The 26268-nt window shown below is 55.8% G+C and overlaps 1 protein-coding gene across 3 annotated transcripts in view; it reads right to left on the bottom strand.

Moving 5' to 3' along the window:
- The window catches only part of LOC129538356 (paired box protein Pax-7), a 65586-nt gene that overhangs the window by 1930 nt on the left and 37388 nt on the right, over nt 1-26268 (bottom strand). For all 3 annotated transcript variants that reach the window (XM_055398480.2, XM_055398482.2, XM_055398481.2), the window contains exons 5-6: nt 7614-7813; nt 77-242 (exon numbers count right to left, since the gene is read on the bottom strand). In XM_055398480.2, the coding sequence (XP_055254455.1) occupies nt 77-242; nt 7614-7813 (366 nt within the window). The remainder of the gene's footprint in view (nt 1-76; nt 243-7613; nt 7814-26268) is intronic.

The raw sequence follows: 26268 nt of genomic DNA, 5'->3' as shown, positions 1-26268 counted from the left end.
GGCAGATAAGGGGCCGGATGAAGGGGCGGGGCGGGTGAGGGGCGTGGCCGGGATGCCGGGAGCAGCTGAGACTCACCTTGGGAGATGGTAGTGGTGGGGTAGGTGGAGTCCGGTAGCTGGTAGGGGGGCAGCGTGGGCATGCCAGTGGGCGGGAAGCCACCTGGCAGAAGGTGGTTGAACGCTGCCAGCTGGTTGGCTCCTGCCTGCTTACGCCAGCGGGCACGGCGGTTACTGAACCAGACCTGGGGGATGGAAAGCCGAGCGTGGAGCCCTCAGCCTACTTTCCAGCAGGGCACTGAGGCACAGCTAGAACTGGGCCCCCGCGCCATCACCCTGGGTCCAGCCAGTGCCCTCCTCCAAGGGGAGAGAGCCCCACCTTCCTGCAGCCCAGGACAGTTTGCAAAGCACTTCCATGGGCAGGACCCCATAATATTCTCATGAACACCCAGGGAGGAAGTCACTGTTAAGATCCCCATTTTACAGATGGGCAAACTGAGCCCCAGAGAGGGGGCCTGCCCGAGTGACTCTCAGCCCAGTGCTCTTTCCCTGCAGCTGCTCCTGCCCTGAAGGAAGTCAGTGGGTGACCATGCTTGTTCATCCATGTTGCTCACTCCTCGTCTCCTCCAGGAAGTCCCCAAGGAGGAGGCCACACGTGCAGAACCCGCCTGAATGAGACCCACCTGCCAGACTCAGATGCAAAAGCTAGTTCTGAGTCTGAGGCCCTGCTTGGCTTACGCTGCACAGGCCTCCTGCATTAGGAAAGCCCATCACCCCACCCCACCCCCACACACAGGGACCTAACATCTTTGAGTCTCCCTTTCCTCCGAGCCCTGTGCCAGCGCTTCCTACATCTGTCCATACACAGACCCATGAGGCCTGCCCTCCTAGTCCCATTGACCTAGGGGGAAACTGAGGCTCACAGAGGCGGAATTACTCGCCCATGGCCACATGGCTAGTCTGTAATGGATGTGAGGTTCAAAGTTCAGTTAGTCTGACTTTCTAGAACCTTCTTGTCTGGATTTGCAGCAAGTTCCCTGCGATGGGCCAGAGAAATACGAGAAAGAGCGTGCAAAATGGGGCTCCTGAGAGGTGCTTCTCCACCTTTGGACTTTGCACATGCTGTTCCCTCCATCTCAAACACTTTTCCCAGTGCTGGCTCCTTGGCCTGCAGGGCTCACAGAAACGCCTCCTCCTGCTCAGTGAGGACAGTCTGCCTCAAAAGTACTTTAGGCCAGTCCCCACCTCCTTTTCTCAGGAGGCCTCCAGCTGTGAGCTCCCTTACTCAAACAATTATTGTCTTTATCTGTTTTTTGTCTCCCCTCTGGCCCTAAGCCGCGCAGGCAGAGGCCAAGCAATCCTGGCCCCCTGCTCACAGCTCTACAGGAATCCTTGTTGAATGACTGAATGGATGGTGGGAGGCAGAGATGACTCTGGTGTGTCTCTGCTGCCCTCCTCCCTCTGCAAGGCCCAGTGGGGAGTCCTCCCCTTCACGGGTGAAGACCTAGGCATCCCCTGGCACAGATCACTTGAGACCTTCAAACCTCTAGTCTGCGTCTGCTGACCTGCGGGATGGGGAGTCTGATCGGGGGTGGAGGGGTGTTTGGGTCCCCTCGTCTTTTCTCCGAGGGGAGAAATGGAATTCAGTTTTCCGAGCTGGATGAGCAGAGCTGCTGGCTCTGACCCGTTTAGGGTTCACAGAGAAGGGAGATGCAGTGGCCAAATAAAGATAAAAAAAACTGGCTTCCGCATAAAATGCAGGTCCTGGCTGCTCCCGCCTCCCCAGGGGCGTCCAGGGTGGATGAACGCAGGCCAGGCTGACTGAGGCCCTCTGAACAGCTTTGTTTTAAATCAGCGTTTCCCAAAGGCTGGGGCTCCTATACTCCAAGGTGGAGAGACCTCCCCAGAGGCGAGTGACACAGACATGAGATAACCTTGAACCACTCCCATCTCTCCCGGGCCTGGGGTGAGTGGAAGACAAGGTCTCAACTGGGTGTTCAACATCCCTCACACCTTCCTAACACTCATCAGGGCCTCCCTGGTGGCTCAGCTGGTAAAGAATCCGCCTGCAATGCAGAGGAACCCAGTTCGATTCCTGAGTTGGGAAGATCCTCTGGAGAAGGGAACAGCTACCAACTCCAATGTTCTGGCCTGGAGAATTCCAGTCCATGGAGTTGCAATGAGTCAGACATGACTGAGCAACTTTCACACAGAACATTCATCAACCTCCCTTTTTAAAATCCAGAGAGGATGCCCTGGCCAGTGATGTTTTCCTGAAAACCTTCCGGTGTTGTCTCGTTTCCCTGTGTGTGTTTCCAGTTGCCTTCCTTCTATGAGAGGGATGTGTGCATGTGTGTGTGTGCTCAGTCGCTCAGCCGTGTCTGGCTCTTTCTGACCCCATGGGCTGTAGCCCGCTAGGCTCCTCTGTCCATGGGATCCTTCAAGCAAGAAAACTGGAGTGAGTGGCCATTCCCTTCTCCAGGGGATCTTCCCGACCCAGGGATCAAACCCATGTCTCCTGCATTGCAGGGGGATTCTTTACCACTGTGCCACCTGGGAGGCCCCTGAGAGTGATATGCATGTTTATGATTTTATTTACTTTTTAAAAGTAAATGAAGATATGGATATGCAAAAGTGGCCCAAATCCTGAAGATGGTGGAGGATGATTTATGTTTGGGACACTCTGCTCTGGTTTTGTTTGTTCAGTGAGGGTCATCTGCAGATAAAAAGAGGACTCAGCTAAGGCAGAAACGTTCTCCCGCCTTCTCTCCTTGGCCGCCTCCCTCCTGCTTTCCTTACTTCTCTCCTTCCCATCTCCAGCGGCTCCTGGGACTCCACTCTGTGTCAAGCAGGACAGGAAGGACAGAGGGTGAGCAGGACATGGTCCTAGCCCTCAAGCTGCCCTTGGCCTGGCCACGTGACAGACACGTCAAAGGACAGCTGCTCTTCAGTACAGTCAGCTTAGATGGGCTGGCGTGCGAGGTGCCATGAGGAGGTCTGAGGAGGGGGTTCCAACTCCTCCCAGAATCCAGGAGGACTTCCTGGAGGAGAGGACATGCCTTTTGCTTTCTATTTCTCTCCTCTTCTTCCTCACTGTCCTATTTCTGTGGGGTTGCCCCCAACCCAGCAGGCATCTCCATCTTCACAAAGTGTAACATGACACAAGAGTAGGGGCTCTGGAGTCTGATCAGTTGCCTGAATTTGAATCCTGCCTCTGACTCTTAGCTAAGATGGGCAAATTCTGTTATTCCTCTGAGCCTCACTTTTTTGTTGCTAATAGGCTCAGTTTTAAAGAATCTGCCTGCCAATGCAGAAGCCGCAGGACCTGGGTTTGACCTCTGGGTTGGGAAGATCCCCTGGAAGAAGGCACAACAATCCACTCCAGTATTCTCGCCCGGAGAATCCCCATGGACACAGGAGACTGGCAGGCTATAGTCCATGGGGTCAGAAAGAGCCAGACACGGCTGAGCGACTGAGCACAAATGACAGCCCCACCTTCTCGGTGGTTCTGGACCTCAAAGCAGTTGACAGAGGCACCGTGCTTATTTAGAACAGCATCTCCAACACTTACTTTGCTGGAAAGCCTCCGACGTCTGAACTGGAAGGGCTCTTAGCCAGTACAGACTGCAGGCTTCCTATTTACAGGTGGAGAAATGGAGGCTCCCAGAGGGACGGCGGTGGACCCAGATCCCCACCCAGAATCTCTAATCAGGGCTGAGTCATTTGAAAACAGAGGCTGAGTTTTATTGCTCATTTTGGGCCTTCTCTCCACATCTTCCCCTGGGAGCAGACACGAACCCATAAGAAGAGTCTGATAACTGAGTTGAACGTCTCATCTGGCCCTTCTTCCGATGCAGCCCCGAGGAAAAAAGCACGACAGACAGACTCGGGCTTGGGTCCCAGGACAGCTGCTTATTACCTGTGTCTTTAGGAAGCTGGTTCTGCTAGTGAAAGGCCAGGTTTCTCATTTGTAAAATGGGGAGACTGACTGTCCCTGCCTCTTAGGATCATGGTAAGGATGATGAAGATAACGCGTGGAGGGCGTTGAGCGGTGTGCCTGGCACACGAGAAAGGCCTCATGAATGTCATCCAGCGTAACGAAAAGATTCAGTTTAAGTTATTAATTAGCGAGTCCCTCCAGTGCCTCCCAAATGGGATTCTGTTCAGAGCTCCCGCCTGCCCGCCCCCAAGCAAACAGCAGGGCTCCAAACTGGGACCAGATGAGCTGCATGCAGCCCTGATCCCTGGATGCTGCTCATCTGGAGGACGGGATGCTCTCCCAGGCCTTGTGGGAGACACCTGGGCGGGCCTTGGGGCCTCTCAGATCTCAGCCTGTTTCTAGAAGAAAAACGCAGACTTCGGAATCTTGGAGCTCAAGATGAAACAGATCTGTTTACCTGCAAGGAAGATGTCTACGAGGTGGGGGTCGGGACCCAGCTGTTAGAAATGGAGACTCCCCCGCGGGCCTCCCCCGTCTCCACTGGGCCCTAGCCACGTGTCCTGCTGCCTCACGCCCCTTTCCCAACCTTCACGGTGGCGGGGCTTCCTGCACACTGAGATGCGGCACCTCCGCCAGACACTGGGGTCCCATATAACCCCACACAATGCCCCGCAGGCTTCTGAGGGAGGCTCCTGATCCTCCGCTGGGGGGCAGGGCTGGAGGGGAGGCAGAAGGGGTGACACATGAGTGACGGAGCCCTGCCCGACCTGTGCCCACCGGCTTCCTTGCTGATTTAGACGCCAGCCCTGTGACAGCAGGGATTTCTGTCTGCCGAGTCCCTGGTGCCTAGAACAGCGCCTGGCACACAGGAGGTGCCCAGTATGGCTGCCAGATGAATAAGCCTGGAGTCTCGATGGTGGCCAGAATTGGGCCCACTAACAATAAGTGAGCTTTAACAATCACAGCCGCTGCTCAGCGCACTTCCTGACTCTGTGTGTGAGTCTGTTTACATGTTATCATTTCGTCCTCAGAACAAAGTGGACCCTGTTATCATCATCTCTGTTTTGCAGAGAAGGAAACCAAGGGCAAGGGAATGCGTGATGGAGCTGGAATTCACACCAAGGCATCTGAACCACTCTGGCACCTCCCAGTGCCATTGAAATGAGACGACAGAGGATTGTCAAATCCTTGAACTACAGGCTCTTAGAATCAGAGGCCAAGACGGCAGAAGTATCCAGCCCTAAGATCTAAGCAGTGCTTAGAGGGCTTCAAGGCCCCTGCCACACTGTCCACGGCAGGAACCCTCTCACCAGGGTCTCCCATCCCTCGGACATTGCACTTTGGCTTGAACACTTCTGGTGACGGGGATCTCATCACCTCCAAAAGCGGTTCTGACTGTCAGTAAGTCAGGATCCTAGAACTTTAAGGAGCCTTCACGCTCATTTAGTTTGGTCCCTTTATTTATACATGAGAGATTAAATCTCAGGAAAGGAAACTGATCTGCTGAGGGTGATGCAGCTCATTGGAGGCAGAAACCAATGGGAACCCAGCCTGTGGCTCCTGGTCTTGTGTTTCTGTCCCTTCATATGGGACTTGGGACATTTTCCTGTTGGCCTTAGTCTCCCCCTCCCCAGCCCTGCTCCAGGGCCTCTCAGAGCACCCACGTCCTCCAAGCCTTCTCTTCTCCAGGCCAAATGTCCTACTATTATTCCTGTCTTGATTTGGGGGGGGGTGTCAGCCTTTGTTCATTCTTTAAAACTCAGTGTGTATCGATCCCTTCTTTGCTGGGATCAGGCCCAGTTCTCAGGCCACGAGTCGGGGGAGAGCCTGCCCCGCCCTGGAAGCACTGAGGGTCTGCGTGGGGAGCAGTGTGTGGAGCATGGCTGCCTTGGCCCCCTTGCCGGGGCTGTGCCTGGGCTCTGCTGCTACCCCCGTTCTCAGCACACCCCCCCTCGGACCTTGAGTGACACCTGTTTCTGAGTCCCCTGGGCCAATAAAAGCACTTCCCTGACAGCCAGGACGTTTTACAAGGAGCGGTCAGGCTTCAAGGTGGTGGGAAGCAGCCGTGGCCACCAGACGTGGGAATGAGAAAGCGCCCAGGAATGTGCCCAGGAGAACAGCTGCAGGGCGATCAGAGGCGGCGGAGGAAGGCCTGGCCGGCAGCTCGGGTGTCACCCCAAGGGGAGGGGGCCGGGACCAGCTGAGCTGGCTGCGGCCGCCCATCCGCGCCCCCCGGGGTCTCCCTGCATGGCGGCCCAGGGTCCCCACCCCTCCTGGGCAGAGGGAGGTAGGCTGGTCCCTGGAGTGCTCAAACGCCCACTTGCTTCTAGCTTTACTGCTTTCAAATGCCAGGCTCTGAGTCCCTGCCTCCTCCCCAGATGGAGAGAGCCTGGGCTGGGCACCCACAGGCCTGAGCTCTGCACTAACATCCCTGCGCCATGCCGCTTCTCGGCCCCTGTGCCTGTGACGAGTGACCATCCTGGCCTGATGGGGGGTCTGAGGCTCCCTGGGGTCCCGTTGGAGGAGCCCCGCAGCAGAGATGCCCCACAGAAGCTGGCCCCTCAGATAAGACAGAAGAGCCCCCAGTGAGCGGCTGGGGGCAGCCCCTCAGCAGACTCAGCCGCCCCATTCACGGAGGGGCCGGGCCAAGACGGGCTCTCATGGGAGCTGTTCATCAGCCCCCCTTCCTCCTCCGCCCCTCCCCACTCCCGACCCAGCCAGGCCCCCAGAGACTCTGACTTAGAACTACAGACATCATGCAATCTGAGAACTCGGCTGGGGAGAGGAGGCCCTGAACCCCAGACAGAAACGGCTCCTTCTGTGCCCCGCCTTCCCCAGGCCCACCGATTGGGCACCACACACTTTGCAGGTGTGGATGTGCAGAGGGTGTTCAAAGTCTGCTCACCCTTCCCTGGATGCTTCTAACAGGCCAGGAATATGCGCCCAGGCAGCTTGCATGCTTCCCATAACAGGAAACTCATTACCCATCCTAGGAAGCTAGGTCTGTTCTGGAAAGTTTTTGTCCGGAATCTTTCCTTCCTCCTCAGAGATCTGGAAGTGTTTCTACTTCCTGAGCCCCCTCTCTTGTGGATGAACTAATGTCCTTCTTTCCCCCCTCCCTTTCTGTCTCTCCCTCCATCCCTCCTTCCTTCATCTTCCTGACGTTCTTGTCGGCAGGAGGAGGGAGGCAGTTCAAGTCCTCACAGCCCCTCCCGGCTTCCCTGGGGCTCTCCAAGGATTGGTCAGTCAATCGATTAACGTTTGCTGCCCATTTGCTCTGTACCAAATGCTGGGGGCGTTACTTGTCTACACAGCCCCTGGACCACTTGCCACAAAATCCCCACTCCCACTACAGGGGCCACTAAACCCCCCGACCCTGGCCACCCCCTCTCTAAATCCCAGTCTCCAGAAGACGTGCGTGCTAAGGTGTGTGCTGAGTCGCTCCAGTCGTGTCTGACTCTTCGTGACCCCGTGGACTGCAGCCCGCCAGGCTCCTCTGTCCATGGGACTCTCCAGGCAAGAATACGGGAGTGGGTTGCCACTGCCTCCTCCAGGGACCGTCCCCACGCAGGGACGGAGCCCAGGTCTCCTGCACTGCAGGCGGGCTCTTTCCCATGGAGCCGCCGGGGAAGGCCCTCCAGGTGACGCCCGCAGCGCCGGCCCCGGCGCCCCTCACCTGCACGCGGGCCTCCGTCAGCTTGGTCCTCTGCGCCAGCTCCTCCCGCGTGTAGATGTCGGGGTAGTGGGTTCTCTCGAAGGCCTTCTCCAGCTCCTCCAGCTGCTCGGCCGTGAACGTGGTCCGGCTGCGGCGCTGCTTGCGCTTCAGAGGGAGGTCAGGTTCCGACTCTACATCCGAGCCCTCGTCCAGACGGTTCCCTACGGCCAAGTGAGAGGGCAGGAGAGAGCGGGGGCCCAGTGAGACGGACGGGAGCTGCATGCCCACCTTCAGGCCTCCATGCACTGAGGGTCAGATCCCCCTGAGGACAGGAAGGACGTCCCTCACGGCGCTGTTTATCAGAGCGAAGGCTGGCACGCAACCTCCCTGCCCACCCTAGGGGGCTGGTTAAATACCTTACGGTCCAGCCATTAAAAAAAAACACAAAACCCTGTAGTTGGGCATTTAGGTTGTTACCACTGACGTGAAAGGATGTTCACGACATAGGACTCAGGGGATGCTTTCATGATGAAGCATATTTGTCAAAATTCCTAGAACGGAATTCTCCAAAAAGGGGAGACTTTTTCCCATTTATTCACCGCACCTCAATCAACGTGACAAGAAGGCAAGGTACAAACCAGTGTGCGGAGCCGAAACCCACTTTTGGAGAAAGCACGCATAACGCATTACGGAACGCTACACTCGACAGATAAACAAGCGCAAACCTTCAGGATGACAGAACTTGTGTTTTCTTTCTGAAATTTGTTTGTAGTTTAATATTTTTAAAATGAAGATCACTTAGACAATAACACTACTGCATTTGGGGAAAACACTGCAGAAACTGAGTAAAAGAAGCAGCAGGAAGGAATGAAAGGGCTGAGGGAGGGGGAAGTGCTTGTGCCCAGGGCCGGCGGCCAGGAAGCTGGGGTTCCAGGCCTGGTTCTCTTCCAAATGCCCTGCACTCTGACCCTGGGTCTCGGTTTCCCCATTCTTCCCTATGAAACGTTTAGACTGTGTGACTTCCACACCCAGGCCCTTCCTGGGATGTTCCAGGGTCGCTAAGTGATCTTCCAGGCTGGTGGGGGAGACCTCGCCCGATGATCTGGGTCATGACCATGACTCCCACCCCGTTGTCCCCAGTAATTTCCACCCTGGAGCCTAGGGGTGGGTGAGAGAGAGCTCGGGGGTCTGGGGCCAGCCTGCTTCCTGACTCTGGATGGGCCATCAGGCCAGGCTGCAGGAAGGGCTTGATCGAGCTCCTCAACAGTCAGGGCTGAACATACCTTGGGGACTGAACTGAGTCTCTGCCCACAAAGCTTGGGCCTCTTGCCCATCCCTGATCTGGCAGAAGGAATGCTAGCAAGGGGCTCGCTGGGGCTCTGAAAATGCGCCCTCAGGAGTCCTGGGGGACCTAGAGGGAGCGGGGAGAAGGGGGCTGGTGAGAAGAGGACAGCAAGGACAGGACAAGGGAGCAGGCAGACGGCTCCCTGCTCCCCGCGCTGGCGGCCTTTTCTTACTGAGCTTTTCTCTCCCTCCTCGCCCACCTCCACCGTCAGTGTTCCTGGAAGCGTTCTGTTTTCTCCTGCACTCTGCGGAGCGCTGACGCGGCACCAGCGTGTGCGAGCCGTGTTCTGGGGGCTCACCCGAGTCAAGCCTCAGAAGGTGCGTGCCTGCACTGCAGACGGGAGGAACTGAGTCACAGCAAGTAACTGGAGCGCCAGAGTCTCAGGGAGTGTCCAGGCCCACACTCAGACCCTGCTTTCCTGGCTCCCGTCCAGTTCCCACCCAACGGCTTCAAAGGTTTGTGACACGAATAGGTCGAGGCTCCTCCCACAAGGGACAACCTCCTTCCAACCCCCAAAACAACAAAGCACCTAAGGTAGCCTCTTAGATGCCAGATGAAGGTGAAGGAACAGGCCTTCCAGGCCGGGGGAAGAGTGTGTGCAAAGGTCTGGCATGTCAAAGGGCACGGTGGGTGATGCTATCATGGGGCGGCACCCACGGCTGGCAGGTCTCAGGCCAAGCCCCTTTTCCCCCAGATCCCCTTTCCTCCCTCCTGCTGACACAGCCATCTTCCCAGGTGGCGCTGGTGGTAAAGAACCCCATGCCGACGCAGGAGACATAAGAGACTTGCGTTCGATCCCTGGGTCGGGAAGACCCCCTGGACGAGGAAACGGCACCCCACTCCAGTATTCTTGCCTGGAGAACCCCATGAAATGAGGACCCTGGCGGGCTAGAGTCCAGGGAGTCGCAAAGAGTCAGACAGGACTGAAGGGACTGCGCTAAGGTGGCCATTGGGACGTCATCCCTGCTCTTCACTGGCCACCGGTGGTGACGCCACTCCGAAAGGAACCAACGGCAAGGGAGACGTGCCTTCATCGCTGCCTGTCTCACCCCTAAAGAAAGGGAGCTGGGGTAGGTCCAGCCCCTCCCTCTGCCCTCTCCCAGCTGCCCAGCTCCCCGTCACTGAGAGGAGGCCTCGAAGGGCACAGGTGGCATCTGGGGTGCTTTCCCCAGCACAGCTGGGGCTCAGAGCCAAACACAACTAATCCCAAGGATTCATTTCCTGAAACTCACTGCATAGCTTCAGTTTTCTGACACCGACAAGGAGAGAGGCCCCTGGGGCCTCAGAAGGAGGAAGCAGAGGCTGGCAGGAAGGGAGGCCCGCCCGCAGACGAGGGATGGGACAACTGGCTCTGTCCTCCAGTGGGGACCTTGGGTTCGGACAGGAGCTGAGATGAGGAGCAGGGTTGCCCGGGGCAACGCCTACCGGCAGAGATTGAACTCAGAGCTGTGAGGTCAAAGGGGGGAGGAGATGCGAGCCCCAGTCTGACGGAGGAGGCACAGCCCTGTCGGGGAGAACCCCCAGCCTGATTAAGTCTCAGTGCAGTTTAGAGCGGTGCCATCCGACACAGCGATGATGGGAGTGCTCCAGGTCTGCGCCGTTCCATACGGTAGTATATCAGCCACCTGTGGTTCCGAGTGCTTGACATGTGTCTAGCACAAAATCTGAGTTTTTCATGTTATTTCATTTTCCTGCAAACTTACATCGCCACACAGGGCTGGTGGCCACCCAAAATGACAGCATGTCTTTAGCACCATTGGTCTCTCTTTTTAACAAGGAGAGGACAGGCTTCAAGCTCTTTCTGTCCACACTAGTCTCGGGTAGAATTTAATGACCTCATTTGTTTTTAGGATATTTGTTTGTATGGGTCCCAGGTGTTTATGGGCTTCCCAGGTGGCAGTAGTGGTAAAGAACCAGCCTGCTAGTGCAGGAGACAAAAGGGACGCAGGTTCCATCCCTGGGTGGGGAAGATCCCCTGGAGGAGGGCATTCAGCCCGCCCCAGTGTCCTTGCCTGGAGAATCCCATGGACAGAGGAGCCTGGCGGGCTATGGTCCATGGGGTCACAAAGAGTCGGACACAACTGAAGAGACTTTGCACGCATGCACCTGTTTATAGGACGTGACACGTGTATTCCCTTTACAAGAAGATCAGTTTCCTTGAATTTGGTTTTTAACGATACTTTTGTACCGAGTAGAATATTCCTTAATAATAGAGCAGGCTAGAATCAAAGTCATGCACGCAATCATCAAATGACCAACGTGGGATAGGTTCAAGTGCTTCTGATACCAGACCACGCCCAGCCTCAGAGCCTTGCCGTCCCAGTGACTTCGGGCTTTCTAGGTGTCTCGTGGAATTCTGCGTTTATTTCTCCCCTCGCCTCCCTGTCCTTCCTGCCCCTTATTCAGCACAGATCTGGGAACTCCACGGGCCCAGAGAGACAGCCGGGTGGAAACCTAGATCGGGAAAGGCAGGGCAGGCCCCTACAGGTCTCGCTTGACTGAGAAGACCGAGGGGCTTCCCTGAAGGTCCAGTGGTTAGGACTCCGCGCTTCCCCTGCGGCGGTGTGGGTTCAGTCCCTGGTCAGGGAACTGAGATCCCACACGCCAAAATAAGTAAATAAACACGAAAGAAACAAAGATACAATCACTTTAAAAAAGAGAAACGAATGGAGGGGTCGCACGAGGATGCTGGCGGTTGTCATAACAACCTTCTGGATGCTGCTGAGTGGGGAGAGCAAGGCTGGAAGATGCAGAGAGAGCTCCAGAGCGCGGGGCTGGGGCCTGTGAGTTGTGGCCCTGGAAGGGATCCCCCTCCTCCTCTTGGCCCTTCCCAGGGGAAGAAACCCCCACCCTTATGTTAGGTTGGGCTCATTCTTCCGTGTGCCAGCCTCATGCAGACCTGCAAAGCGGGCGCTGTTGGCTCTTTCACAAACAGGGAAATGGAGCTCAGAGGTTCAGAAGCTCAGAGGTTCAGTAACTGGGAAAGAGGCCGCACCACCAGTAAGCCACGCTCACTCCTGGAGAGGGACGGGGAGGAAGACACACTGGGAGGGGGTCTGCAGGGCCCCCGGGGCAGCTCTGGTCTGGTCCAGGTTCCTTTCCGGGGAGGCCTGACGCTTGGATTCTGAGGTCTGTCTGCCCTCGCTGCGTGGCTTTGCACACGCTGCCTCCCCTCTCTGACCTGTGTCGTCTCAGAGGTAAAGTGAGGAGTGATGCATCCTCGTATTCCTCAAGGGACTGCTTTGAGAAGAGAATGAAGTGACTTTCAGAGGACTCTGGAGCCTGTAGAGGGCACATGAAACATCACTATTATTACTGTCAATTCCTGATGATGATGCCATGACGATGATGACAGAGAAAAAGCCGCCTCAGGGCCCTGCTGCTCGCCCAGCAGAGCCCACAGGGTAAAGTCCTGCCCTGGAGGGCCTTCCTGGGCCCACCCAGGCGAGGCTGGTTTCTCCGCTCACCCTGGGAGCCCTCAAACCTCCTCAGCAGACAGCAGGCTGGCCTGTGTCTGGTGCTCCAGGTCCCAATGGACCGAGAGGAGGGACACAAAGAAGGCAGATGCCACCACTTCGCCTTGGCTTCCCGCACGCTGCCCCTCCCCATCCCCACCCCTGGGAGCCCATGAGCCTCTGAGTTAAATTAATGAAAAGCATTAGGTGGACTTGGCCACAGAGAGGCCCTGCTGGCTGGAGTGGACTCCTCCACGCGCTGAAAGCCTCTGGGCGCAGCCTGGGCCGCCAGCACGGGGAGAGGGGACATGTGGGAAGCGTGGGCGTGGGCTCGCATCCATTAAAGAGGCTGGACTTGGGGGGCGGGCCGCAGGGGAGCGGTCTCCCAGGCAGCTGCGGCTCCTCCTCTCTGGCTCTGAGGCAGCTGTGGGTGGAAAGGCCCCACAGCGGGCGGGACAGAGCCTGGAATGGGTCTTGAGATGACCCCAGGCGAGGAATATCGTGAGGGACCCTCTCTCTGGGTTCCCAGATCCTGTCTCACTTGGGGAGGTGGGGAGTCCAACACAGTTCCTCCCTTGGAGCCCTCCCAATCTTAGAAGGGTGAAACAGCCTCTGTCTCAGGAAACTCCCGATCCGATGGAGGAGGCGTCACCCCTGCACTGGGAACTTCCCAGTCTGATGGAGGAACACTACTTCCAGATGAGCTGGGCCAAGACTGTCGTGAAACAGGGAGACAGCTCCGTGTGATTTGAGAGCAGCTTGAGGACAGAAAGAGAGGAGAGGCTTCAACAGGTCTGCTCCGGCCAGAGTTCAGCCCAGCCGGGCTGATGAGAGTGACCAGAAAACCACTGGGGGGCAGCCCTCTGGTTCTCGACCCCAGCCTCTGCCCGCTCCTCCAAAGCTCCCTGGCTTTCACAGTCACTGACCGGGAAGGCCTCAGTTATGCCAGTGAGGCCCCACCACCTTCGGGCCTGCCCACAGGTCCAGATTCACCTCCCCCCCGCCCCCCGCTCCCTGTCCAGCTCTCAGCTTCCTAAACGACCCAGCCAGGCTGCCCCACGCCTCCCTGCCTTTGAATTCCAGCTCCTCTGCTCGCTACCCTCCCCCTTCGTTGGCGCACTCCTGCTCATCCGGCACAACTCAGCTGGCAGGTGCCCTCCCCCCGCAAGTCTTTCTGGGTCCATGCAGGCCAGGCTGGTTTCACTGGCTTCTCATCCTCCGTGCTCTCAGAGCTCCTCAGGAGACATCAAGCTGGCCTGTCGCTGGGTCTCTTGGTCCCAGTGGACCAGAAGATTGTGGAGTGCAGCGGAGACAGGGCCTGGCACCCAGCAGGGGCCCCGTAAGGCCTTCTTAAATGGATAAGGGTCAGCAGCATGATCGCAGAGTTCCTTTCAGACAGACACTCTGCAGTAGTCACCACCCTCCCCTTGTACACAGACGCCACAGTTCACAGGCCCTTTCAATGTTCGACACAATCTCCCAACGGAGGGTCAAACAGGCGGGATTAGCCCCATTTTACAGATGGTGGGTGGACTTGAGGTCACTGAAGCCTGGAAGACCACCCAGGACTCAGGACTCCCAGCCTAGTGGAAGCCAACTTTGCTATAATTCCCAGGTGATGGAGAATTCCATTTTGGATCATGAAAGCTAAGGCAGCTTCTGCTCCATCCTACCCCTGACACTCAAACTTTCTCTGTTTTCCCGTTGCCAAAGGAAAAGTCTGGAAACAGGATGGTCACAATTTCGGGACTTACCCACCTCTCTCTCAGAAGGCAGGAGGGACCTGACCACCTCCAAACCAAATCCTTTTCATCCCAGATCTGCGGAAGGCAGCGGTGAGACCCTGAGACTTGGGGCTCTCGTCTCAGCTGCCCCCAACTCAGAGATGCCTTCCCATCCCACTCCTGAGCCCCCCACCCCCACCCGCGCAGCCTCCCAGCCCAACCTTTATTACAGTTTAACATAGGCCGGCCTGGAGCCGCGGCAGAGAAATGAATCACATAATAGTTGATATGCGTTTTAATCAAGTAATTCGGGCAGAGCCGAGAGCTGGCGAGTGCAGGCTGGGTGTCCCTGAATACCAAGCAGGCCTGGGCGCAGGTCTCGGAAAATGGAAAAGTCATTTACAGCTCAGCTGGGGGCCGGCGAGCAGGGGCTGCGGTGGGCGTCCCCCCGGCCCCTCCGTGCGAACTGCTCAGCTGTGACCAGCACGTCCTAGGGTCCCTCTGTGACCAGCAGCTCCTAGGGTCCCTCTGCAGGGTCCGGGCCAGGCCACTCAGAAGGGGCCGGGGGACCGGGGGTGGATGGAGAGGCGGGGATCGGACCCCAAGTTATGCCTCCCTGGAAGCGAGCCCTCCTGTTCACCTCCTCTGCCCAAACTGCTCTGGGGTACCCATCTTAGCACCACTCAGGCATCCAGACTGCAGACCGTCGGGGTCCTTAATAACCCCTTCGCTGTCCCATCATGCCTTCCAGGCAGCCAGCCCAGCACCCAAACCGGGAGATGCAGCATCCTTCTTATCTGCAAGCCCACCCCCACCCCACCCAGGTCCGGCCCCAGAGTCTGTCCATCTCTCCCTGGACTCCCATGGTCATTTGCTGCCCCAGCAACTGCCAGCCTTTGCATGGGCTGTGCCCTCTGCCTGGAGCACCCCCCTCATCCTCCTTCTGGCCTGCCCTTTGCAGCAGGCCACCAAAGAGGGGCATTTAAAAGCACAGGTCCCTGACACAGTTTGCCTGGATTCTGTAGATTTCACACATGTAAATATGGATGATAATGGGAATTCCCTCCCCCTGCCCCAAGAACCACTTTCCTTGATTTGCAGTTTTTCCACAGAGCACATCACAGTCAGATGTGCTAAATGTTCCTTTTCATTGCCTGTCCCCACCCCCTCCATCATCCTGGTCATCACTCGAGTCTAAGTTCCAAGCAGGTGGGCGTTTTCTCTGCTGAATCTCCAGGGCTTGGCATAACGTGGACACCCAAATATTTTGTTGAATGACTGAACGGGTAAATAAGTGAGTCTTTTAAGGCCGTGAAAGAGTGCCAGGGACAAGTGAGTGCTCAGCATGTGTCAGCTGCCATCAGTTTTGGACCACTCCTCCAAGAAGCCTTCCATCTGAATCTGGAGTGCCTGCTTCTGTGCCCTCGTGGCTGGGGCTCAGCCAAACCGTCCACATGGATTCACTTCAGTCCTGCTCTCCCAGAGGCCTCCCGATGGGACTGGAGGCACTGGTGATGTGGGGATCCAAATAGGTTCTCAGTTCAGTTCAGTTCAGTTCAGTCGCTCAGTCGTGTCCGACTCTCCGCGACCCCAAGAATCACAGCACGCCAGGCCTCCCTATCCATCACCAACTCCCGGAGTTCACCCAAACTTATGTCCACAGAGTCGGTGATGCCATCCAGCCACCTCATTCTCTGTCATCCCCTTCTCCTCCCGCCCCCAACCTTCCCAGCATCAGAGTCTTTTCCAGTGAGTCAACTCGTCGCATGAGATGGCCAAAGTATTGCAGTTTCAGCTTTAGCATCAATCCTTCCAATGAACACCCAGGATCGATCTCCCCTAGAATGGACTGGTTGGATCTCCTTGCGGTACAAGGGACTCTCAAGAGTCTTCTCCAACACCACAGTTCAAAAGCATCAATTCTTCGGCGATCAGCTTTCTTGACTCCAAATCTCATGCTATTTCTCAGCGACTGGCTGACGCCCAGCGTCACTCTGCTGACTCAAGGAGGAGAGGGAGGGGAGGAAAACGTGACAAAACTTTTTCTTCTCTGGGAAGTGTCCATCTAACCCCAGCAAACTACCTTAAAAAACAAAACAAAACTCTGAACCTTTGGTAGATGATTTGCATTATAAAAAAACTATCCATTGGGGTATTCTCTGATTGTGGTTTCTGTGGTCACAGTAGAGTCCTGTCCTCGGGCACTAGAGGGCGCTCTTCATACAGTCCTGCCAGGAAGGGGCATATCTAGGAAGAAGGAAGTAGTACTGCTAGAAATAGTAGTGTGTTGTTGTAGTTCCAGAATTCAGAGTCATGTTTTTTCTCATGATGGGTCCAGGGATCCTGCTACCCTGAATTGTGAACCACACACTGTGAAACACAAATCATGTTTCAAGGAGAAGACAGAGTAGGTAAAGGGCTGGAACTGTCTGAGCCAAGGGCACTCAGTCAGGGAAGACCTCCTTGGGACAGAGTTTAAAAGCAGGTTCACCTCCTTAAGGCAAGAGGTTGAGCTGAAGGTAGGTGCTGGGCAGACAAAAGAGTTTGCTCTAACCGGGGGGATTGCCAGTGGGGCCTCTTCTCAGAGTGTGGCCGAGCCTGCAGACGCTGAGAGGGGGTGGGCGGAACAGAAGCTGTGGGATCAGATGGACCTGGGCTTGAATTCTGGCTCTGTCTCCCACCACTATCCATGCTGAATGTGTCATTGACCTTCCAGCCTCATTTTCATCCTTTCTAAAATAGGGGCAGTGGTGTGAGTCAGGGAAGAAGGGAAGACAGAAAACCATCTGGAGGCTGAGCTCCGGGAGTGTAGGTGACTGAGCTGAGTTGAGCTGAGCCATCTTTCCTCTCATTCAGACAGAAGCCTGGCAGGTGGGGAGCCAGCCCTCTGGGCTCAGCCCTCAACCTGCTGGGTGACCTTGAACACATCACTCGCACCCTTGGAATCTGTTTCCCCATCCACCCACTGGGAGAACTGCCATCCACCTGCCCCTCAGGGTACGGATGCAGCTGCGTGGATGGAAACTTTGAGAAATACCATGGGGTGCCCTTGATGCAATGATCACAGCCTCCTGCTCCACTAACTCAGGAAAGCTACTTCACTCCTCTGGGCCACACTTTCCTCTTCTGCAAAATGAGGGAAATCGTAGCACGGACCTCACAGAGTCATCACACACGAAAATTAGTTGAATTACTGCAAGACAAGGCTTACAGCACTGCCATGTATACAGTAAGTGCTAAATATATGTTAGTTATTGTTGTTATTGCTATAACTATCGCTCCCTGAATACAAGAACTTCATCTGTCTCAGTAGCGCTTGGAGGCAAGCACATCTGCCCGGCACCGAGCACCAAGGCCAAGAATGCACGAAACGAACCAATGAACGAGCGGACGAACAAATGAGTAAATGAGTAAATGAAGGCCTCCCCGCCGCTTCTTCCCTTCTCCCTACAGCGGGGGCTGTGCCCAACGCAGTCGCGCCATTTCTTCCCTTCTCCCTACAGCGGGGGCTGTGCCCAACACAGTCGCGCTGTTTCTTCCCTTCTCCCTACAGTGAGGGCTGTGCCCAACGCAGTCGCGCCATTTCTTCCCTTCTCTCTACAGTGAGGGCTGTGCCCAACGCAGTCGCGCCATTTCTTCCCTTCTCCCTACAGCGGGGGCTGTGCCCAAGGCAGTCGCGCCATTTCTTCCCTTCTCCCTACAGCGGGGGCTGTGCCCAACACAGTCGCGCCGTTTCTTCCCTTCTCCCTACAGCGGGAGCTGTGCCCAACACAGTCGCACCCACAGACCCCGCATCCCATCCACAGTGGGGGCCATCGCAGACACACATGGTGCCCACGGAAAGGAGAGGGTGCAAAGGTCTCAGGTGAGCAGTCCAGCTGGGGCACCAATGCTGGCAGGGCTGAAGGGGCCAAGGAGGGCGGCAGGCCCCCAGGAAACTGGCCCGGGGAGGCCCGGGGTGAGGCCTCAAAACCAGCCAAGGGGAAACGGCAGCAGCTGGGGCCGCAGTGAGCCAGATGCAGCCGCCCTGTGTGGCAGGGAGGGAAAGGCAGCCTGGCCACCCGTCCGAGCCCCACAAAGCCGCTGTGAAAAGACCATATGCCTGGGGAGCCAAGCCTGCCGGCCCGCCTTCCCCCACCTCCCAACTCCCCTCTCCCCCTCCTCAAAGCTGCAGCCACTAGAAAGCCATCACAGGAAGTGGGGTGGAGAATGGCTTCAGAGCCTGGTTCCATTCACCAACCCTCCTGCCTCCAAGCTCAGCCCAGAGAAAGGGCTTAAACCCGGGGCTCATGGAACCCCAAACGCTGGTCTCTGTGACCACACAAAGCCTCCTACAGCAGGAGTATACAGTAAGTGCTCAATGTATGTTAGCTATTATTGTTATTGCATGAAGGCCACAAGAGAATAAACATGGAGACCTGCTCTTGTGTTTGAGCTCCGTGCTGCTCCTGTGGCAAGTCACGTGGTCCCAGAAGGACCCTAAGAGATGAGCGTTTCTACGAGTCCTATGTGACAGACAGGGAGGCTCAGGAGAAGTGAGAGCAGACAGATGGTTAAACCTGGGCAGTTCGCACCCAAGCCCTGTCTTCACCATCAAGGTGACCCTTGTGAGCCTGGCATTCAGGGTCCTCCCTGTCCTGGCCCAAACGTGTCTCCCCTGCAGGCTATGGCCAGGCCGTCACACACTGTGGTGGCTTGGGAAGCTGCCTCACACTACTTCCTACTGTCTCACGTCCCCCATCCTTCAAGTCTGGACTTAAAGTCCACCTAGTCCAGGAAGCTCTCCATGATTGCCACACCCTGAGCACCCTCCTGAAATCCTCGTGCCATTTGTCCCCCGTGCCACCCTCTCAACGTGGCCTTGACTCCTGCTGGGGACAGACAATTAAGTTTTAAGGCCTGTGTTCTGTTTATTAATATGACTTATCATCCAGTTTGTAAGAGGCTTATTTGAACTGATTGAGAATGGGACCTAGGTCTCCTCCATCAAGCTGGGGGAACCCCAGAGTAGAGGTTATGCCTCCACAATAAGACTGGGGGTTTCTTAAAGTTCTAATCTATTAACATATTTCTTCTATATAACTGGGCATGACTCCAGGGCAGGGTGATTGGGCACAGCTCTGTGATCCGATCACTCTAAAATGTTCTTAATAACAGTATCCAATACAAACTGCAGCCATCAATTGAGCAAAGACACCATGGACCTTGCCATCACGGGCAAAACAAGGAGAAATGACTCAAGTTTCCCCCGAGTCACAAGTTCTCTCTCAGGACCCTGGACGGACCCCTTTCCCCTTGGGACTCATTTCTGGCTGTCCAATGTCCATCTGACCCCGCTCTCACCTTTCTCGAATGGGCCTCCCAGAAAACTCTAACATCATATGGAACATTAAGGGGCACCCACGGGGTGCCCCATAGACCCCCCCCAAAAAAGCCAGGGCAATTCAAGTCCACTGCCATGGAAACGAGTGGATTTCTCAGAATCACGCCCCTTTGGAAGAGAACCAGTCTCTTAGAGGCAGACAGGGCTGTGAACTGATTCTAGGAGGCGGGTTTGAAGGTGAACCAGGATCGCTGGGAAAACAAGCTGCACCTTTAACGTTGCTGAATGGAGGCTGGCCTCCCTCCCTGGAGACAGAAAGCTTTGCCTGGGGAGCCCACCTAACAGGACAGACTGCCTCTCTGCGGGCCATCAGCAAAGGCCCCACCCGAGTCCCATCTCCCTGTCTCGCTGCCCCTGGGAACTCCAGGTTAAAATAAAGAGGGTCCCCAGATGTGCACCTCACCCCTGCCACAGGCGCTGAGACCACGGCAGGAGGACAGGTTATTACTTCACCCAGAGCAGGGTCCCCAGGGAGCCTGGGGACGGGGGGCTTTCCAGATTGGAACCCTGACCTGTGTGTGGCTGGCTTCCCCTCCAACTTGCTGGCAAGTCCCAACCCCTCTCTGGGACCCCTTAGACCCATCCCTGAAAACCAGAGGTCCTCCTGGGTCTCTGAGAATGAACCTGAGAAGGGGGGCTGGACGGTATCTGATTTATGCATCACTTCCCACTCCGGAACCCAGTACAACTCCTGGCATACAGTAGGGCTCGGGACATGCGTCTGTGGCTAGATGAGAGAATGCTTGAGGGTAGCAAGGAGCTCTGGTGGGGCTGGGCTGCTAAGGAGGGGACGCCCGAAGATCATCTGATTCCTGTGGGGGTGGGGGAGGATGGACTTCATGACCCTGGGGTGCACACCGCATTCTGCCTGGGGCCAGCCCTACTCTTAGGGGAAGGGGTGGGCAAGGCTCACCCCTCCTCCCTCTTCCGTCCCTGCCCTCCCCCTCCCCATCCCCTGAGCCTCTGGCTGGTCGCTGGGCAGCGGGCCTTTCACGGTGCGTTCTCCCGCTGCCCCTCCCCAGCCTTGCTCCCCGGCAACCTCATCCTGTTGTGTGCCCATCAATCTATAGCAGCCCGGCCCCTCCAGCTGGCCCGGCTGTGCCGTTCCCAGGCAGAGCAGGTCCACAGTGGAAGGTGGTGGAAAAATGTGGACAAATTTCTGATTTGCAACACTCTGGGAAAGAGTTTATTGCCATTGTTTGAGGACGAATGTATAAATAAAGCAAGGCGAAGATTGCAGGGGGAGGCTGATGAAAGGCAGAAAACGAGAAATTTTATGGCCATAAGGAGCGTACTCTAATGGTGATTTTTGAGGCACTAGACCATGGTAGTTACTTAGCCAAATGATCGCTGTGAAGCTGGGCAAGGCGGCTTATTTCTTAATTACTGTTACGTATTATGTCAGGCGGACGCCCCAGCCCGGGAAAACTTGGTCTTGAGGCAGACACCAGCTCGGAGCCGGGTCCCGGGGTTGAGATGCTGCTGGGTCCACGGGAGGTCATTATTCACCCCCTTCGAGGGCAAGGGGCTTCCCAGGACCCGATGCCCTCTCTCTGTCCAGGCTCCTGCACCCAGAGAGTAAAGCATCCACTTGACACAGAGGGGTCGAACACGTGTAGGTTCTGAACCAGCTCTGGGTGACACAGCAGAGGATGAAATGGACGAGATGTCCGGTTAAAGATACCAGCAAAAAGCGGCTGGGGCTCATCTGGGGCTCCTCCTGCAACATGAGTCAGCCGGCAGGCAGCAGAGGGGAGGAGGCAGCGGTGGAGGGCAGAGCGACGGCTCGGGCTGTGTCGCCTGGGCCAGGCGCCTCTGTGAGCCTCTGTCTCTTTCCCTGAGAAAAGAGGCGGCGGGACGACTCTCCCTCCTTTTGGCTCTAACAACACGGGTTCTGAGATCCTGTGATGCTGTGATTCCACTGTTTTTAGAGCTGGTGGGGTTGGTTTTTTCCAAAAGTGAGCAGCATCTGTCCTGTGCAACACTCTCGTCCGATGGTTCGCGTCGGTCACGTGATGCAGTGACAGCAGGAGCAGGGCAGTTACGGTTGATTCAGGGTCTACTCTGTGCCGAGAAGGCAACACGCATCGGTCCTTGCATGAAACTCTCAGTCGTCTGTTGGAGCCGCTGCTCGTTGGTGAACAGAAAAGGGCGGAGACCTGCTCAGATGCTAAGTGCAAAGCCTCCCTTCAGCCCAGGTGCCTCCCACGCCAAAGCCAAGGAATGCATTTTAAGTAAACCAAACTGCCTCGTCAGCAGCTCCTACAAGGGTGGTTCTCAAGCTTTAGGGCATCAGAATTCTCGGGAAAGTGAAACTCGCTCAGTCGTGTCCAACTTTTCGACCCCATGGACAATACAGTCCATGGAATTCTCCAGGCCAGAATATTGGAGTGGGTAGCCTTTCCCTTTTCCAGGGGATCTTCCCAACCCAGGGATTGAACCCAAGTCTCTTTACCAGCTGAGCCACCAGGGAAGCCCAAGAATACTGGAGTGGGTAGCCTATCCCTTCTCCAGCAGATCTTCCCAACTCAGGAATTGAACTGGGGTCTCCTGCATGGCAGGCAGATTCTTTACCAACTGAGCTACCGGGGACTCAGATATGAAACAAAGATTGCTGGGTCGCCCAGGGAAGTTTCTGATTCAGTAGGTGGAGCCTAAGAAGCTGCATTTCCAACACGTTCCCAGGGGACGCCACCTCTGCTGCTGGGAGCCACGCTTTGAGAACCATCGCTCCACAGGAATTCAGAGAAAAGTAGCAACAGCTAAAAAACAAAAACTATGCTTCTCCAGGGAAATGGAAAAACATGCAAGTCTTCTTACTCTCATCAGAATGGAAGTAGACAGGCTGAAAGAGACTGCAGACCCTCCTGGCACCAAAACCCTAGATCTTTTTCAGAACGATGAGGGAGAAGACGGTCAGCCCAGAGAGGACCAGCCAGGGGGTCAGCTCAGCAGGTGAACTTTTTCTCTCTAGTCCTGCAACCTGCCATGGTGGCTGGGTCATCAGACCCTGCACAGACCACCGGCACGCCTGGAACCCTACACAGGGCCCTGCCTGTCCCAGCTCCACCCCAGCCTCTTCCCACTCCTTCTATCTACCCTGCCCCCCTTCCTAAGCTCCCTTCCTTCTCCCTCCATCTCTCCCTTCACCATCAGCAATCGGGTGGACACTGTTACTAGCAGCGGAAAGACCGCATATCAAAACAGCGACTTTAAAGGGTTTTAAAAGTCAGGGACCCTGCCCCACACCTGCCTCCTCCCTGGCCTGCCTTCCAGGCTCCCAGCTTGAATTATCTGGAGAGTCATTCTTTCCGCTCCAGAAGAACAAGGATCTTCTTCTGTTTTGTTCACTGCTTTAATTCCCAATGCCCAGAAGAGAGCCTGACCCATTCAAAAAGCTCAACACAAGATTTGTTGAATGAATGAATGCACATTTATGGAACGAATGCAAAGCCCCCTCCAATATGCTCAGATCTCTGCTGTGACTTGGATCGCTCTGACAGATGCCGACGAAGGCTTGCTCTTCAGGCCAACGTGCTCATTGGTGACTAGGTTAGAATCATCCAGCACAGTGATCTCATTAGAAATGTATTTATGCATCGTCAGACACCTGGCACCACGCTGAAAGCCCCAGCTAGCCAGCTGAACAGTTCCAAGAGGTCTGGAGGATCGCTGCTCTGTAAACCAACACACAGGTACTCCACTGAATCCCTTCATCTACATCCAGATGTCTGGTCCACTGCGAGGTGGCCCAGGTGCTAACGCACTGTCTGAACGATGCTCGAAAAACAGCCTCCGCGCTGCCACTGAACCTATTGGCCACCCTGGACTGCGAGAGTCTCCCTGCAAAGCATCAGACACCTTTGGAAATGGGTGGTTGGAGGAGCCTGTTTTTAAAGGAGTTAAAATCCAATTTGATCCTGCTGCTTATGCCTTTTCTAGTTTGATGTGTTTTTGATAAAAATTTTTTTGATCGATAAAAATAAAATCTGTTACTCGCACCCTGGGACAATTATTGCTCTGGGCTCAGTTTGCTGAGTCTTGATAGAATAAATAATGTTATTTTCCCCAAACGTGGTCAGCCATAGGTTAGGTCCGTTAAACCAGCAGGGAGGGAGTGGAATCTGAAAACACCCTGGCTCTCAGAGGGCAAAACCATGCTTCGAGGTGGTGAGGGGTTGGGCTTCCCAGCTTCCCAGCTCTGGGGAGTGAGTGGGGGTACATCTCCATGAAGGTGAAGCAGTCGTAACAGGCCCTCGTGATGCTCTTACCTGGTGCCAAGTGCTGTGCTCGGCACGTGTAACTGACATCCTCCCACGAGACTCAAAGTGGAACTGATACAGAACTGATTCTAAGGACAAGTCTCAAGAGGGGCAGTGACTTACCCAAGGTCACACAGCTGGCCGGGGCTTGAACCTGGGCCACGAGGAGTCTGAGCACACAGTCGGACCCCTTTGCCCCCATCTCCCTGTCACTGGGTGGGCAGTGACAAGGCCCGGGAAACCGCAGAACAAGCCCAGGCCGATGCCTCTCTCTCCACGCTTGCCTTCTCCCCGTCTCCCCTCAGTGCCATCCTGGGCTCGCTCCAAATCGACCTGACACAGGGCTGCTGATCAGACCAGCGCTCTCCGTCTGGCCTGGGGTGGCATTGGGGGAGGGGCTGCAGGCCTTGCCATGGGGGCAACACGGTGGGAATGTCTGGAGCCCGTGCAACAAGAGTCCCATGGAAGAGCCCACATCCGCTGTTAGCCACGGTCCCGCTGGGTATGAGCACATGTGCTTACGATTCCTGGGACCTTTACTTCCTGTTAGATTTTCTGAACAAAAAAGTTGATCTTTTACTGAAAGAACCTGACGTAAGAGGTCAGGGGTAGGTGCACTGAAGGAGCGGGGATGGCTTGGCAACCTCAAAGGCTGAACTAGACAGGCAACACCAGGGAGGCACCCAGTGGCCACCTTCAGAGGGTCAGTGGTGACAGAGAGGGAGATGGTCCAGGGATTCCGAAAGTGAGGGGCTTGACCAAGGTGCCTGGAGAGTCGGAAAGTGTCTGACGGTGGTGTGGAGACGGACACTGGTGGCAGATGAAGAAGGACAGAAATATACAATCCCGGGGGCCCAGGGTGTGTCCAGCTTGCGTGCTGTGTGCTAAGCTTCTTCAGTCATTTCTGACTCTTTGCAGCCTTATGGACTGTAGCCTGAATATTCATTGAAGGACTGATGCTGACGCTGAAACTCTAATACTTTGGCCACCTGATGGGAAGAGCTGACTCATTTGTAAAGACCTTGATGCTGGGAAAGATTGAGGGCGGGAGGAGAAGGGGACGACAGAGGATGAGATGGTTGGATGGCATCACCGATTCGATGGACATGAGTCTGAGTAAAGTCCGGGAGTTGGCGGTGGACAGGGAGGCCTGGCGTGCTGCAGTCCATGGGGTCTCAGAGTCAGACATGACTGGGAAACAGAACAGAACTGAACTGGACTGGACTGCAGCCCCCCACATGGAGTCTCAAAGAGTCAGACATGACTGGGAAACAGAACAGAACTGAACTGAACTGGACTGCAGCCCCCCAGGCTCCTCTGTCCATGGGATTTCCCAGGCAAGACCCCAGGCAAGAATAGTGGAGTGGGCTGCCAGGCCCTCCTCCATGGATTGTTCCCAACCCAGCGATTGAACCCTCATCTCTTAGGTCTCCTGTGTTATAAGGCAGGTTCTTTACCACTAGTGCCGCCTGGGAAGCCCTTGGGGGAATCTTCCCCATCCAGTGATCGAACCAGAGTCTCCTGCACGACAGGCAGATTCTCTACCCTCTGAACCATCAGGGCCGCCCCATGTCCAGCTTGGATGGTATTAAATACATTGCCTCCTCCCATCCTGACAACTTGAGCAGAAAGGAACTGTATCATTCCCATTCTGAACTGAGGAGACAGATGATCTCACGAAGGCTCTAACTCAGAGACAAGGCAGAGCCCGGATGCAAGATTCGAATCCAAGCCAGCCGAGCCCCGGTGACGCTGGGAAGGGGAGGCCTCCCCCAGAGTCCAGCTGTTACCCTCACAGCCCTCCTCGCACATGGCCACGGGGCCCCCCAGCACCCCCCCGCCACAGGCCGGGCCGCCTGCCCTCTAATTAGATTCCCTTGGAAATAAGAGTGTATTGTGCCGTTCTGCTGAAGGCAAATGGATTTTACAATTTCTTTTCTTCCCTCCTTTTAATAGCTCGCAATGTCTCAAGGAGGTTTTACTTAGGGCCTGCACGCTGGAAAATTATTCTGTCTCTCATGCGCTCGTTTTTCTCTTGAGGAAAATTGAAAACTGGATTTCTCCTCCACCACTGGCCCCTGCTCCTGGCCGATCATGAGCCCAGAATATGTGAGTCCGTTCCTCAAACCCTCCTTGGAACCTTCTCGACCTCGAAAGCAAGGGCCCCCCTGCCTTCCTGCCCCACAGCCTGGAAAGCCTGGCAGCCCCACTCATCTCGGGAACAGCGAGCAGCCTTTCAAAGCCGAGCGAGCGGGCGGGGGGCGGGGGGCGCAGTGGTCCGCTCCACTTTGAGATGCTTTTTGCCTCCGGAGAACTGGACCAGCTCCAGCCACTTCTGAGGTCGGAGCTGGGTAAGGCAGGACTTTTATTGGTCCCATCGGGTTCCCGTTAAGTGTCAGGGAATAAATCACAAACAAATGGGTCCCATTTCCATTTCTGAAAGCATCCCAGCCCTGCTTTGGCCCTCCGCATTGAAAGGTACATCCCTTTAAGTGGTGCCTGATGGG

This window comes from Moschus berezovskii, chromosome 2, assembly GCF_049115385.1.
Source record: "Moschus berezovskii isolate FMDL1 chromosome 2, NW_MosBer_1.0, whole genome shotgun sequence".
Classification (NCBI taxonomy): Eukaryota; Metazoa; Chordata; class Mammalia; order Artiodactyla; family Moschidae; genus Moschus; species Moschus berezovskii.
This window is presented reverse-complemented; position numbering and strand designations above follow the sequence as displayed.